The sequence below is a fragment of the Euleptes europaea genome, chromosome 12, assembly GCF_029931775.1.
Source record: "Euleptes europaea isolate rEulEur1 chromosome 12, rEulEur1.hap1, whole genome shotgun sequence".
Classification (NCBI taxonomy): domain Eukaryota; kingdom Metazoa; phylum Chordata; class Lepidosauria; order Squamata; family Sphaerodactylidae; genus Euleptes; species Euleptes europaea.
The window spans coordinates 1,943,897-1,956,758 of NC_079323.1; the positions used below are offsets into that span (position 1 = coordinate 1,943,897).

The 12,862-nt window shown below is 54.1% G+C and overlaps 1 protein-coding gene across 1 annotated transcript in view; it reads left to right on the top strand.

Annotated features, from left to right (window-relative positions):
- ARAP1 (ArfGAP with RhoGAP domain, ankyrin repeat and PH domain 1) overlaps positions 1 to 10,891 on the top strand; it is a 90,405-nt gene extending 79,514 nt beyond the window's left edge. Inside the window, exons 29-32 of the mRNA XM_056858811.1 lie at positions 7,678 to 7,728; positions 8,720 to 8,783; positions 9,708 to 9,866; positions 10,880 to 10,891. Of these exons, the coding sequence (XP_056714789.1) occupies positions 7,678 to 7,728; positions 8,720 to 8,783; positions 9,708 to 9,866; positions 10,880 to 10,891 (286 nt within the window). The remainder of the gene's footprint in view (positions 1 to 7,677; positions 7,729 to 8,719; positions 8,784 to 9,707; positions 9,867 to 10,879) is intronic.
- The last annotated feature ends 1,971 nt before the right edge of the window (positions 10,892 to 12,862 follow it).

The following is a 12,862-nucleotide window of genomic DNA, read 5'->3' on the forward strand; positions in this document are numbered from 1 at the left end:
CCCCCCTTGCCCAGGAGGCAAAGACATGCCAAAGAATCCTTGCAAGTTAGTTAACCCCGATGATCCTGGCGCAGAGCTACAAAGCCGTCGATCCTCTCTCTCCACTGTGAAACCAGCCTTTGATTTTGTGGAGCAGAGTGAGATCTGTGAATGTCAAAAGTTTGAAAGGCCTGGCGGTGGGATTTCCACCCTTTGGCAGAAGGCTCTGTTTGGGTCCCCTTTGCCTTGTTCTGCTTAAAACCTCCGAGGCGGAACAATGCCAGGGCAGATGAAAAGCGGAGAGAAAAGCCCCGATGGTTTGTTAAGCACTGCCAGCGGCCGGGCCAGCTGACTGTTGGAAGGGACCTGCGATGCCACTTGCTCTCAGAGATGTAGCGGTGCCTGCTGGCACTCCAGCTGGCCGCCACCAGATGGCAGAGATGCCCAGCAGATGCTGGAAGCCATTGGATTGGCGCTTCAAGTGCGCCTCTCCCCTCCAGCTGTCTCCCTAAGGCAGGGGTGTCAAACATAAGGCCCCTTGAGAGCTCTTATCTGGCACGCGAGGCAGCCACACACATACACACACACACACACACACACACACACACACACACACACACACACACACCACTCTCGATCTCACACCACTCTCGATCTGGGCTGGTGAGGCATGGCCCGGCCGACCAAGTGGAATTTATGTCATATCCAGCCCTCGTAACAATTGAGTTCGACACCCCTGCTCTACGGAGTACTTTTGTAACCTGCCGTTCCTCCCAAGAGTGCAGAGTTCCCCCTTCCACACAAGATGGGATGAAGGCTGCTGTGTTTTGGCTGACCAACTTCAACTGAAGCCCGGAGAGGGGTCCGATTTTTACATCATAAGAACATTGTGAGAGATCCCCTCTCTCTGAGTTTACTTCTCCAAATCAAATGTTCAGACGTTGATACAGAAACAAAGGATTTATTGAAGACATCAGGAGATGAGACAGGCACAGGTAGAAAGTTGCAAGTGAGGCGCATATCGGGGTTACAGAATATATTGACTCCAGGGCACCGGGGCACTGGGGTTCACACTTATTGTTATGGGAAGTTACAAGCTTGGCATAATACAAAACATCAAACGAGTCCCAGGAAGTCTGCTGAAGCTATCACACTTCCAAGGCCGCACCGGCCTGAGGGAGTACTGACAGGAAGAACAGTGGGGGGGAGATACTTGGGGCAATCAGGCCAGGCGCCTGAGACCAGAAAGTGTGAACTGCTTTTATGAGTTCACAGATAACCAAGCAGGTGATGGAAAGCAGAGACACAGAGACCCTCACATTCTGCCCCCCTTAAGGCCCCCCTCCCGCGGTCTCGAGAGGACGAGGCTTATCGGGATAAGCGAGGTGGAATTCTCGAACTAAGCGAGGGGCCGCCATGTGGGGCGCGGCCACCCACTCGTCGTGTGCGGACCCAAGGTTTTTCCAACGAACAAAGTAATACAGTTTTCCTTTCTTCCATTTGGAATCTAAAACTTTGGATACTTCCAAATGGGTATCCCCTCCCACCACGGTAGGAATCTCTGGTTCGGGAGGGGGGTGGAACTGGGGAGCTGCTACATAGGGTTTGAGGAGGCTTATATGAAAGACTGGATGGACTCCCTTGAGGGTCTTTGGGAGTTCTAGTTCCACGGTAACCTCGTTGATCACCCTGGTAATGGAGAAAGGTCCCACGTAACGGTCACTGAGTTTTTTGCAGGGACGAAGAGAGCGGAGATTTTTGGTGGACAGATAAACTTGCTCCCCCACCTTAAGCTCCCATCCCGGAGACCGGTGTTTGTCTGCCTGTTCCTTGTACTTGCTTTTAGCCCTCTCAAGGTTTTTGAGCAGCCACGGCCAGGTAGACTTAACCACCTGTATCCACTCCTGAAGTTCAGGGGTGGACTGGAGATCTGGCGTGACGGGGGCGGAACCGAAAGGACCAAATTCCGTCCCGTATACTACTTGGAAAGGACTAAAGCCGGTAGAGGAATGGGGCGCATTGTTGTACGCATATTCGGCAAATGGCAGCAGGTCGACCCAGTCGTCTTGGTGGAAATTCACATAGCAACGCAAATAACATTCTACCACCGCGTTTACACGTTCAGTTTGACCATCAGTTTGGGGGTGATAAGCGGAAGAGAGGCCCTGTTCCTCAACCCCCAACAATTTTAGGAAAGCTCGCCAGAATTTGGCTACAAACTGGACCCCCCGGTCGGAGAGGACCTTCCTCGGGATCGAGTGTAGCCTGAGGACGTGTGCGATAAATAGTTTGGCCAAGCCCTGAGCAGAAGGAAGACCCGCACACGGAACGAAATGAACCTGTTTGGAAAAAAGGTCCGTGATTACCCAGAGAACCGTCTTTCCCCGACTGGGAGGTAGGTCGGTGATAAAATCCATGGCTATGACTTCCCAGGGACGGGAGGGGTTCTCTAGCGGTTTGAGAAGTCCCGGGGGTTTTCCCATCCGTTTCTTAGCTGTGGCGCAGGTGGGGCAGCTGCGCACATACAGTTCCACATCGGACCTCATACCTGGCCACCAGAATTGCCTCCGCACCAGGTGAAGAGTCTTTACGAAGCCAAAATGACCCGCCAACTTGGCACCATGTACCAGTCCCAATACCTCCTTGCGAAGGGAAGATGGGACATATAGCTTTCCCCCTTGTACCCACCAGGTGTTCGTTCGTTCCATGCCAGTGGGGAGGAGATGGTGCTCCTCCTCCTGCAAGGAGGCGTCTCGGAGCCGCTGCTGGAAGGCTTCCGGAATACCCTTGAGCGTAGGGGGGGTCCCCGGTTGATGGGTCTGGGATCGGGTTGTGACGGCTAAGCCCGGGACCTCCCCTCGCTGCTCGGGGGTGAACAGGGAGTCGACGGGACGGTCGAAATCGTTGCGATACTGGGGAAGTCGTGACAGAGCATCGGCCAGGGCATTTTCTTTGCCAGGAACATGTCTGAGAGTGAACCGGAATTTGGCGAAAAATTGGGCCCACCGAATTTGTTTGGCGTTGAGCTTTCTAGCTCCCTTGAGAGCCTCAAGATTTTTGTGATCGGTACACACCTCAAATGGCAGTTCGGCCCCTTCTAAGAAGTGTCTCCATATGGTGAGTGCGTGTTTGACTGCTGCCGCCTCCTTCTCCCAGATGGCCCAGTTGATTTCGGACTGGGAAAACTTTTTGGAGAAGTAGGCGCATGGTCGCAACCGCCCCCCTTCATCCCTCTGCAATAGAGCCCCGCCCATTGCCACATCGGAGGCATCCACTTGCACCACAAAAGGCTTAGTGCAATCCGGGTGAGCTAAAACTGGTTCGGACGAAAAAAGTAGCTTTAAACGTTCAAAAGCCTGCTGGCAGTGGGGGGACCATTGCAAGCGGGCCGAGGGAAGAGCGGCGTTAGCCCCCTTGTCTTTGGTACGCAACAGGGCAGTGAGGGGGAGCGCTACCTGGGCAAAGTTGGGAATGAAGTTGCGGTAAAAGTTGGCAAACCCCAAAAACTGCTGAAGTTGGCGGCGGGTAGTGGGGGTTTCCCAATCCCGCACCGCCTGGACCTTGTCGGGGTCCATTTCCAAACCCTGGTGGGAGATCACGTATCCCAGGAACGTAATAGAAGGTTTGTGGAATTCACACTTAGATACCTTAGCATATAATTTGTGCTCCCGCAGCCGCTGGAGCACGTCTCGAACCAGACGCACATGTTCTTCCATAGTTTCAGAGTAAATAAGGATGTCATCGAGAAATACCACCACCCCCCGGAACAGCAAATCATGCAAAACCTCATTAATTAATTGCATAAAAACACTCGGAGCCCCCGAAAGTCCGAACGGCATGACAAGGTATTCAAACATTCCAAAACAGCTAGAAAAGGCCGTTTTGGGTTCGTCTCCATCTTTAATGCGAATGCGGTGGTAGGCTTCTACCAAGTCCAGTTTGGTGAAGATTCGGCCCTCCTTTAATTGTGCTAGAAGGTCGGGAATAAGAGGGAGAGGGTAAGCGTTAGACTGGGTGACCGCGTTCAGCCTGCGAAAGTCAATACACAGTCTTAGATCTCCCGTCTTTTTCTTCACAAAGAAGGCTGGGGCCGAATAAGGGGCCTTGGAAGGGCGTATGAAACCTCTGGCCAAGTTGACATCCAGATAGTCCCGTAATACTGCTTTTTCACTGGGGCTCATGGGATAGACCTTCCCTTTAGATAATTTGCCTTCCCCCACAATTTCGATAGCACAGTCCGTTTCCCTGTGGCGATCGGAGACTCGTCAGAATCAAAAGTGGTACTTATAATCCGGGACCCCGTTGGGACCATGGAGGTGGAAGCTCCATCCTGGGGGCGCGCCTGGAGAGCGGAGGGTGCGCCGGAGCATCGGGCCGGTGGTCCGCTCCTGCGGCGGGACTGGTCTTCGGCGGAAGCCTTCTCCGGTTCGGTCTGGACTTGGCGAGGAGGGGTTGGACGGCCCGAGCGAGATGGGCATTGCGACGCAAAGTGCCCCTTTCCCCCGCAGGTCAGGCAGACACCGGTCTCAAAGCGTTTGCGGCGTTCAGCGGCCGAGGGGCCTCCGCTCCCTCCCGGTCGGAAGTCCCGGCCACGGTCACTCCGGGGTCTCGGGTCTCGTCCGATGCGCTGCTTGGACAACGTTAGGAGTTGCTTACGGTTCTCAATGTCCGCAGCGTGGCGGACCCAGCCTTCCACGTCTGGGGGGTTCCCTTGCATGAAGGCCCAATGTTGGAGGTCCGGGTTGAGACCCTCCCTGAAGCACTGTACCAGAGTAGCCTCACTCCAGTCCAGGATTCGGCTGGCCAGGGACTGGAACTCGCTTGCATACTGCGCCACCGACTTGGTCCCTTGGCGCAGTTGCATCAGGGAGGCCTTAGCCCGCTCACCCAGAGTTGGATCCTCGAAACGGTTTCGGAGTGCAACCATAAACTCGTCCAGGCTCCGCAGCACAGGCGAGCGGAGCTCGTACTGCAACACCATCCAAGCGGCCGCCTCCCCTTGCAGTAGAGAAGCCACGTACTGCACTCGGGACTCCTCGGAGGTAAAGGTCCGGCCTTGTTCCCGCATAAAAATGTCCACTTGGACCAAGAAAAAGGTTAATTGGTCTCCTGAACCGTCATACGTGACTTTCAGGTCCCGACGGGTCGGGAGGCTAGGAGGTGCGGGAGGAGCTGCCGGTACCCCTTCCGGGGGATTACCGGTGGGTGGTTGCACTTTAAGCGCATCTAGGGCCGCGGCCATCTCACCCATCACGCGCTGCATGGTCTCAATCTGGTCCTGCATAGCTTGGCGGTCCTCCTGCCACTGCCTCCGTTCTTCGTCCATCACGACTTCCCTGCGTGCAGGGTCCCCCTCGAGTCCTGTACTGGGGAAGGCCAACCGGCGTCCCTTTGCCGCAGTCCGGGAGAGAGACCAGCCTTGGGAGAGTCCAGCCAATTGTTGAGGAAGTCCCGGGGGCGTCCGTCCCGGCCTTGGTCGGGGACAGGAGCCCTAGGTGCCTTCGGCTTGGCGCCCTCCTCCTTGGGGTCCGGTTTCTCCGGCACCTCAGGTTTCTCTGGTACATCGGGGTTAGGGGTGGTGTCCTCGTCGGCTGACATTCTGTCCCAAAAGGTACAGCTGCAGTCCGAGAGGCAAGGACTTGCAACTTAATGTGAGAGATCCCCTCTCTCTGAGTTTACTTCTCCAAATCAAATGTTCAGACGTTGATACAGAAACAAAGGATTTATTGAAGACATCAGGAGATGAGACAGGCACAGGTAGAAAGTTGCAAGTGAGGCGCATATCGGGGTTACAGAATATATTGACTCCAGGGCACCGGGGCACTGGGGTTCACACTTATTGTTATGGGAAGTTACAAGCTTGGCATAATACAAAACATCAAACGAGTCCCAGGAAGTCTGCTGAAGCTATCACACTTCCAAGGCCGCACCGGCCTGAGGGAGTACTGACAGGAAGAACAGTGGGGGGGAGATACTTGGGGCAATCAGGCCAGGCGCCTGAGACCAGAAAGTGTGAACTGCTTTTATGAGTTCACAGATAACCAAGCAGGTGATGGAAAGCAGAGACACAGAGACCCTCACATTCATAAGAAAGGCCCTGCTGGATCAGACCCAGGCCCATCAAGTCCAGCGGTCTGTTCACACAGTGGCCAACCAGGGGCTCTAGGAAGCCCACAAACAAGGCAACTGCAGCAGCACCATCCTGCCTGGGTTCCACAGCACCTAAGATAATAGGCATGCTCATCTGATCCTGGAGAGAATAAGTGTGCATCTAGTATCCATTTTGACTAGTAGCCATGAATACCCCTTTCCTCCATGAACATTTCCACTCCCCTCTTAAAGCCTTCCATGTTGGCAGCCATCACCACATCCTGGGGCAGGGAGTTCCAGTTTAACATCCAAAGGGGTCTGTTGGTGATGGTCGACACTCATCTTCCTGGCCACACTCGCCATGTTCGGCCTTTTTCTTCCAAAGGGGGGCTTTGCCACGCTTGCTGAACAGAAGCACCATGTCCATCATTTACCCAACAAGCTGGAGGCCAGAGGCTTTTCTGAGACCCACTTTTATGGTTTCCAGCAGTCAAAGAGGGGACCCTGGGTTTGTGCCACCCAGGCAAGATTTCTGGCCCCTCATTCATCAGAACCAGTTCTGCCTCCTGCTCCACCTCTGCTTGCCCCTTGCCCCCTACATCTGCTCTGCTGTTTTTCCTTCTCCTCTGTCTACCTCTGTTTCTTCCCTGCCCCAGAATGTGGTGATGGCTGCCAACTAGGAAGGCTTTAAGAGGGGAGTGGACATAGTCATGGAGGAGGGGGCTATCTATGGTCAAAATGGATACTAGTCATGATGCATCCCTATTCTCTCCATGGTCAGAGGAGCATACCTATTCTATGAGGTGCCGTGGGGCACAGGCAGAAGAATGCTGCAGCAGTCGTCTTGCTTGTAAGCTTCCTGGAGGCACCTGGTTGGCCACTGTGTGAACAGACTGCTGGACTTGATGGGCCTGGGTCTGATCCAGCAGGGCTTTTCTTGTGTTCTCTCTCTTTCCTTCCCCCTGCCCCTTTCTCATTCCTGGCAGCCCTGTATCCCCCTCCCATTTCCTGCATGGTCAGGTAACCCTCAGCCTCTCAGCCATGCCCTACTGGGCTGCTTTTCGGGCCAGATGAGCTGTTGGGGACTTCCTTCCTCCCATCTGCCATGATGGCCAGGCACTGTGCCATTACTGTGGGTTCTGGGAGCCACCCGCTGATGCCCACAGGCCAGCTGATTGTCAGGCGTCATCTGGGCATAGGTGGTGGTTCTATCTCCTCTCCGCTGAGCATCCAGAGCCCAGCGCATCCTGCCTCCTCTTCAGCCGGCCGGCTGTCCCATCCCAATGAGTAGGGTGTTGCCACCATTGTGGCAGCCCCACCAGGGGTGGAGCAGCTGGAGGCAGGGGCCATTGCCTGCCATGACTCATTTTGGGTATCGACATTGGGTGAGCGAAAAATCCCCGCCGCAGTGGGACGTCAGGAGACAGTGTGGTGTGTGGTGGTTCCAGCGTCAGCCTCAGATCCAGGTCCAAATCTCCTCTCAGCTGTGAAACTCTTGAAGTGGCCATTGGGCGGGCAGTCCGGAGGAGCTTGTGGGAGGTGGCGAAGGAGCAGGCAGAGTCCGGCTCCTCCTGAATCTTCTCCCGTCTGTCTCTCTCTGTCTTGCAGCTGGGGATTCACCGTCTTCTTTGAGAATGACAAACAGGAGAAGCAGCAGTGGTAAGTGGCTCAGGCGGGCCTCTGGCCCCAAGTAGGATTTTTATGGTATGAATGGAGAGGTTATGGGATGGGCTACTGCTTGTCTGTCACTGGCTATGAGCCACGGTGTCAAAAGGAACCTCCAAATTCAGAGGCCATCATGTGCGTGCCACGGCTCCACTCCCAAATAAAGATCTCCTGTCCCAAATAGGTGTTGAGTTGGGGAAGTGCAAAAACCGTGGCTCTGGGGCTAAAAGCTGGGGAGGGATGGCTGCTGCTCCCCCCTTTCTGGCTCCCTTGTGAGAGTCTGTCAGTTCATTCCCGGCCAACGATGCGGCGTCTGACCAAGCGGCACTGATAGGAAGCGAGCGAGCCGAGCGGCACCCCGTAAACACACCGTGTCTTGTCGTGTTATGCGCTCACTTGGGGGATTTCCACTTGAGATGGCTTTCAAGTTAACAAATTAGGGGGGTGACAGATGGTAACCATGTTGATCTGCAGTAGACAAGCTCAGTAGCACCTTAGAGACCACCGAGATTTTTCGCGTATGAGCTTTCAAGAGCCAGTGTGGTGTAGTGGTTAAGAGCGATGGTTTGGAGCGGTGGACTCTGACCTGGAGAACTGGGTTTGATTCCCCACTCCTCCACATGAGCGGCGGAGGCTGATCTGGTGAACCGGGTTGGTTTCCCCACTCCTACACATGAAGCCAGCTGGGTGACCCTGGGCAAGTCATACTCTCTCAGCCTCACCTACCTCACAGGGTGTCTATTGTGGGTCAGGGAAGGTGATTGTAAGCCGGTTTGATTCTCCCTTAAGTGGTAGAGAAAGTCAGCATATAAAACCAATTCTTCTTCTTCCTCTTCTTCCTTTTCTTCTTCTTCAATGCAGATGTGCGTTTTCCAGACACCAGTTATGGGGGGTGGAGTTGATGCTTCATCAGATTGGGGGGGGGGTTGATGTCGTGTTTGTGCTCTTTGGTGCTGCTTTTCCACCCTCTCGCCTCCTCCGGCAGGTATCTTTGCTGCGACACACAGCAAGAACAGAGGGAGTGGTTTGCAACCTTCCTGTCCGTGCAGGTGAGCACTGGGATTGTTCTTTTTTGGGGGTGGGGACGGGCTCCATCCTGCTTCGGTACCCCAATCAGAGCCTCACTCGTGGTCTTCACAACGTCTATGCCGGGTTGCCCTCTTCTCCTGTTGTGAGTGAGAGCACAAACCGAGTCAGAGGACAGTGAACCAGGTGCCCAGTGGAGTGTGCAAAATTCTGTGCCGAGGAGATCCAACGCCCGCAAAAACGGAATCCCACAACCTGTATAAATTATGCAGATTTGAGTGCATGCCGACGGCCCCCTCACTTGCATAATTCATGGAACTTCTGCTGAACTTGGGGTGGGGCAAGAAGCCCCCGGCACTGCCAGAAGTCTTCCCAGATGACATCTGGCAACCTTACACAGGCAGTCTACCAGTTGCTTTTCCATGACATGGAACACACCTTTCCTTCTGGCGTAGAATGACATAGAGTCCACCCTCCAAAGCAGCTATTTTCTCCAGGAGAACTGATCTCTGTCATCTGGAGATGGGTTGCAATTCCAGGAGACCTCCAGGCCGTGGAGGCTGGTAACCCCACCGTACTGTGCCTTTGCAAATTATAACGCCAGCTGAAGAGCTGACTCTACATTGCCCTTTGGGATCTGCTCAGGGAAGGCTGTGTCTCTGGCCATGTCCCTGGGAGGGCTGCAAGAACCCTGAGTAAGCCAAGCTCCAGTGAACTGGATTTGTTTTCCCGCTCCTACACATGAAGCCAGCTGGGTGACCTTGGGCTAGTCACAGCTCTCTCAGCCTCACCTACCCCACGGGGTGTCTGTTGTGGGGAAGGGAAGGTGATTGTAAGACGGTTTGATTCTGCCTTAAGTGGTAGAGAAAGTTGGCACATAAAACCCAACTCTTCTTCTTCATCATCCGCATGTAACCTGTTCTCTCTTCTGTTTTCCCCCTTTCCAGCATGGCGCCAACAACCTGTGGCCATCGGACACCCGCAAAGTGCGAGCCTCCCGCGTCCAGCAGGACTCCCGGCTGGGCAACATCTCCTTGATCCCTCTGCGGGGCAGCGAGAACGAGATGAGGAAGAGCGTTGCAGCCTTCACGACCGACCCTCTGACGGTGAGTGCGGCTCCCTCCCTGGCGACCCTCCTGTTGTGGCTGGGACTGAGAGCATCACACCAGTGCCTGGTTGGGGCTGAGATTTAAACATTGCCCTCTGGATCTGGGGCTGTGGCTCAGTGGCAGAGCCTCTGTCTGGCATGCAGAAAGTCCCGTGTATCCCGAGTTAAGGACCACCTGTCCCTGCTCCTGTCTGTCCTACTTTTTTTTTCTCCCTTCCAGCTGCTGCGGGGGGACCTATGAAGCCAGAAGACTGATGCATCAGGTAACAGCTGCTGGCCAACTCTTCCGTGATCTCCATAAGGCCTCGGCTAGATCAGCGAGAGACTGCCTTTGGCCTCCAGGGCGAGGTGTCTCGGCGAGGATGCCAGTTAGAGCGCGCCACCTGGGCTGCCAGCCAGGTTGTTGCCAGGCATGATTCGCAGTGCTGGTTTTGCCCGCCATGATTAGGCCCAGGGTCTCTGAAAGATCACCTGCTTCCGCTTGGAACCGGCCTATCTGTTGGAGAAGCCCTTGGCCAAACACCTCTGCACAGATGCCCCTGGCCTCATTTTTTTTTTAAAAAAAATAATTAATTAAAACATTTGTATACCACCTTATATACCGCCATTCAGGGTGGCTAGGGATAGGGCCTTCTTAGTGGGGGCACCATGTTTGTTATGAATTCCTCCCCCCCTGTGAGTCCCCTGGCACCTTCTCAATCTGCATTTAGGCCCAGGGTGAAAATCCCCCTTCTTCAGGTTATATTCCTGCTTCTTTGTTCTGAGTGTGGCATGTAAGTACCCTCGAGGTGGTTCACTTCCTTCTCAGGTTATGTGTTTAAGATTTAGCAGTCCTCCTGATTGATCAGCTTCATCGGGTGCCCCCCCCCCCCCCGTTCCAGTATCATGGGAGAGGGAGGAGAAGTTTCCTGTCTCCGTGTTCTGCACCCCATCTGCAGAGGTCACGGATCATTTTATGTACCTTTTATCTCTTTGGGGACCTTTTGCATTCTTTCCCTTTTGTGTCTGCAGGTTTATTGGTAAGCAGAAGAATTCCAGACAATCTCTTGGCATTTTCCTGGCTGGACCAGCGACGGGGGGTGGGGTGGGGGAACAGGGATCAAAGGCAGTGCTTTTCAGACTGCCCATCTCTCCAAAAGGCCAAGCAGACGCCAATCGAAACAATCAAGGAAATGGGCGGAAAGCATTGGTGATCTTCCTGGGAGGGCTGGACCAACGTTTGAATAAAGCAGCCTCTTGGATTCACTCCTTTCTAGTGGAAGGGGCATTGGTAGGCAAAACCAAGGCCTGGAAAGGGAGAGCTGCCACCCATCAGCATGAGCTGGTTTGACTACCCGCTTGGCGCCTTCAGTCACCCGCGTGGCCCGTCTCTGACCTTTGGTCTTCCTCAGACATACCTTGGATGGAAACTGCAAAGTGGTTTTTGCTGAGAGGTATATATGAACAATAGCGTTGCTGGAATGTTGCTGGATCTTACCCATCTTTGTTTTAAACTAACACTTGGACCAAGAAGACAGGAGGCAACATCAGAGGAAGGCCTCAGCCTCTATTCCCAGTTGATGGACCTCCAGAGGAACCGGTTGGCCCCTGTGTGAGATGGGATGCTGGACTGGATGGACCCTCACTGGTCTGATCCCACAGGGTTCTTCTGAGGTTCTTAGGAAGGCCTTGGCCTCTTTGCCCGGTTGTTGGACCACCAGAGGAACTGGAGAACAGGGAAAGAGCCCCAGCTTGGCTTCTGGAGAGGGCTGAAGGTCGAGAAGGAAGAGATTTGTGGCCCCACTTGCCATGAATCTCCTTTTCTGGAGCAGTTGGGTCCGCTCGGTTGCAGACATTTGACCGTTGCTCTTCCTTCCTCAAGCGTTCGACAAGGACACCAGCTCTTCCATGGGATGTGGGTGGAGGAGGAAGGAAATGGTTTTGTGTGGGGGTCTAAGCAAAAGACTAAAGCACTCTGGGTCCAGAGAGGAGTTGTGGGGTTGAGCGCGTCTGACCAGCTCGATGTGGAGAGGCAGGACACATATGTGGGGAGGGGGCGCTTCTTTTCTGCCCCTTCTGCAGCGGTACAGGAAATACAAAGTACAATACCACTGCTGGCGAGCTGGGGGAAAGGGCAGGAACCATCCTTTGTAGCCAACTTCTTTTCTTGATTTTTTTGTGTGTCTCTTTTGTAATATTAAATATCTGTGGGGGTCCACTGAACTCTGCTGTTGATTGGAGTTTCCTGGGAATCAAAAATTGGCGTTCTAGCAAATGAGCTCCCACTGAGATGGTCAAAGCAGCTGAGAGAGTATTGCTTTCTCGGGAGATATTCAGAAACCAATGACCTTCAAGAGACTTGGGGTGGGGGGTAATTGAGAGCAGTCCCATCCAAGATTCGAGCTATGCTGCAAACTCAGAAATAGAGGTCTATAAAACTATGCACGGTATGGGGAGATTGGACAGGGAGAAACTTTTCTCCCTCTCTCATAATACCAGAGGTTTTCATGAGCTCTTTCTGACTTGCAGATGGCAATTTGGGTGGTGCTGGAATTGTCCCAAGCCCGTCCCTTCCCAGAGGCTGGTTAGTAGCAGCCCCAGGGTGGCAATCCGTCCCTGGCGAGTCTCAGCTTCCCCGTTCATTTTAAGATATATCATCTCCAACGCGGCCATTACCCATTAGTGATGGAGCTGCCTACGGGCTAATGGCAGAGAGCCCCTTCCCTTCCTCCATGTTGGGCCCCAGATCCCATTAGCGTCGCCGGGCTATTAATGCCTCCATTAGCAGCAGCAGGAGGCGGTCTGGGAATTGAGCGCCTGCCATCGAGGAAGGAAAGAGGATGTGGGCGGCTGGGCTGATTGCAGCAAAGCAGGTAAGCTGGAAGGGTTGAGAGCAGGACAAGCTAGGCTCGGCGTATGTGCCGAACGCTAAGTCCTGGCCAGAACAGGAGTGGCGGCAGAGTGCCTCTGAGCATGGCTGGAGTGCATGACCACCCCCTGCTGCTAGCTCTTTAG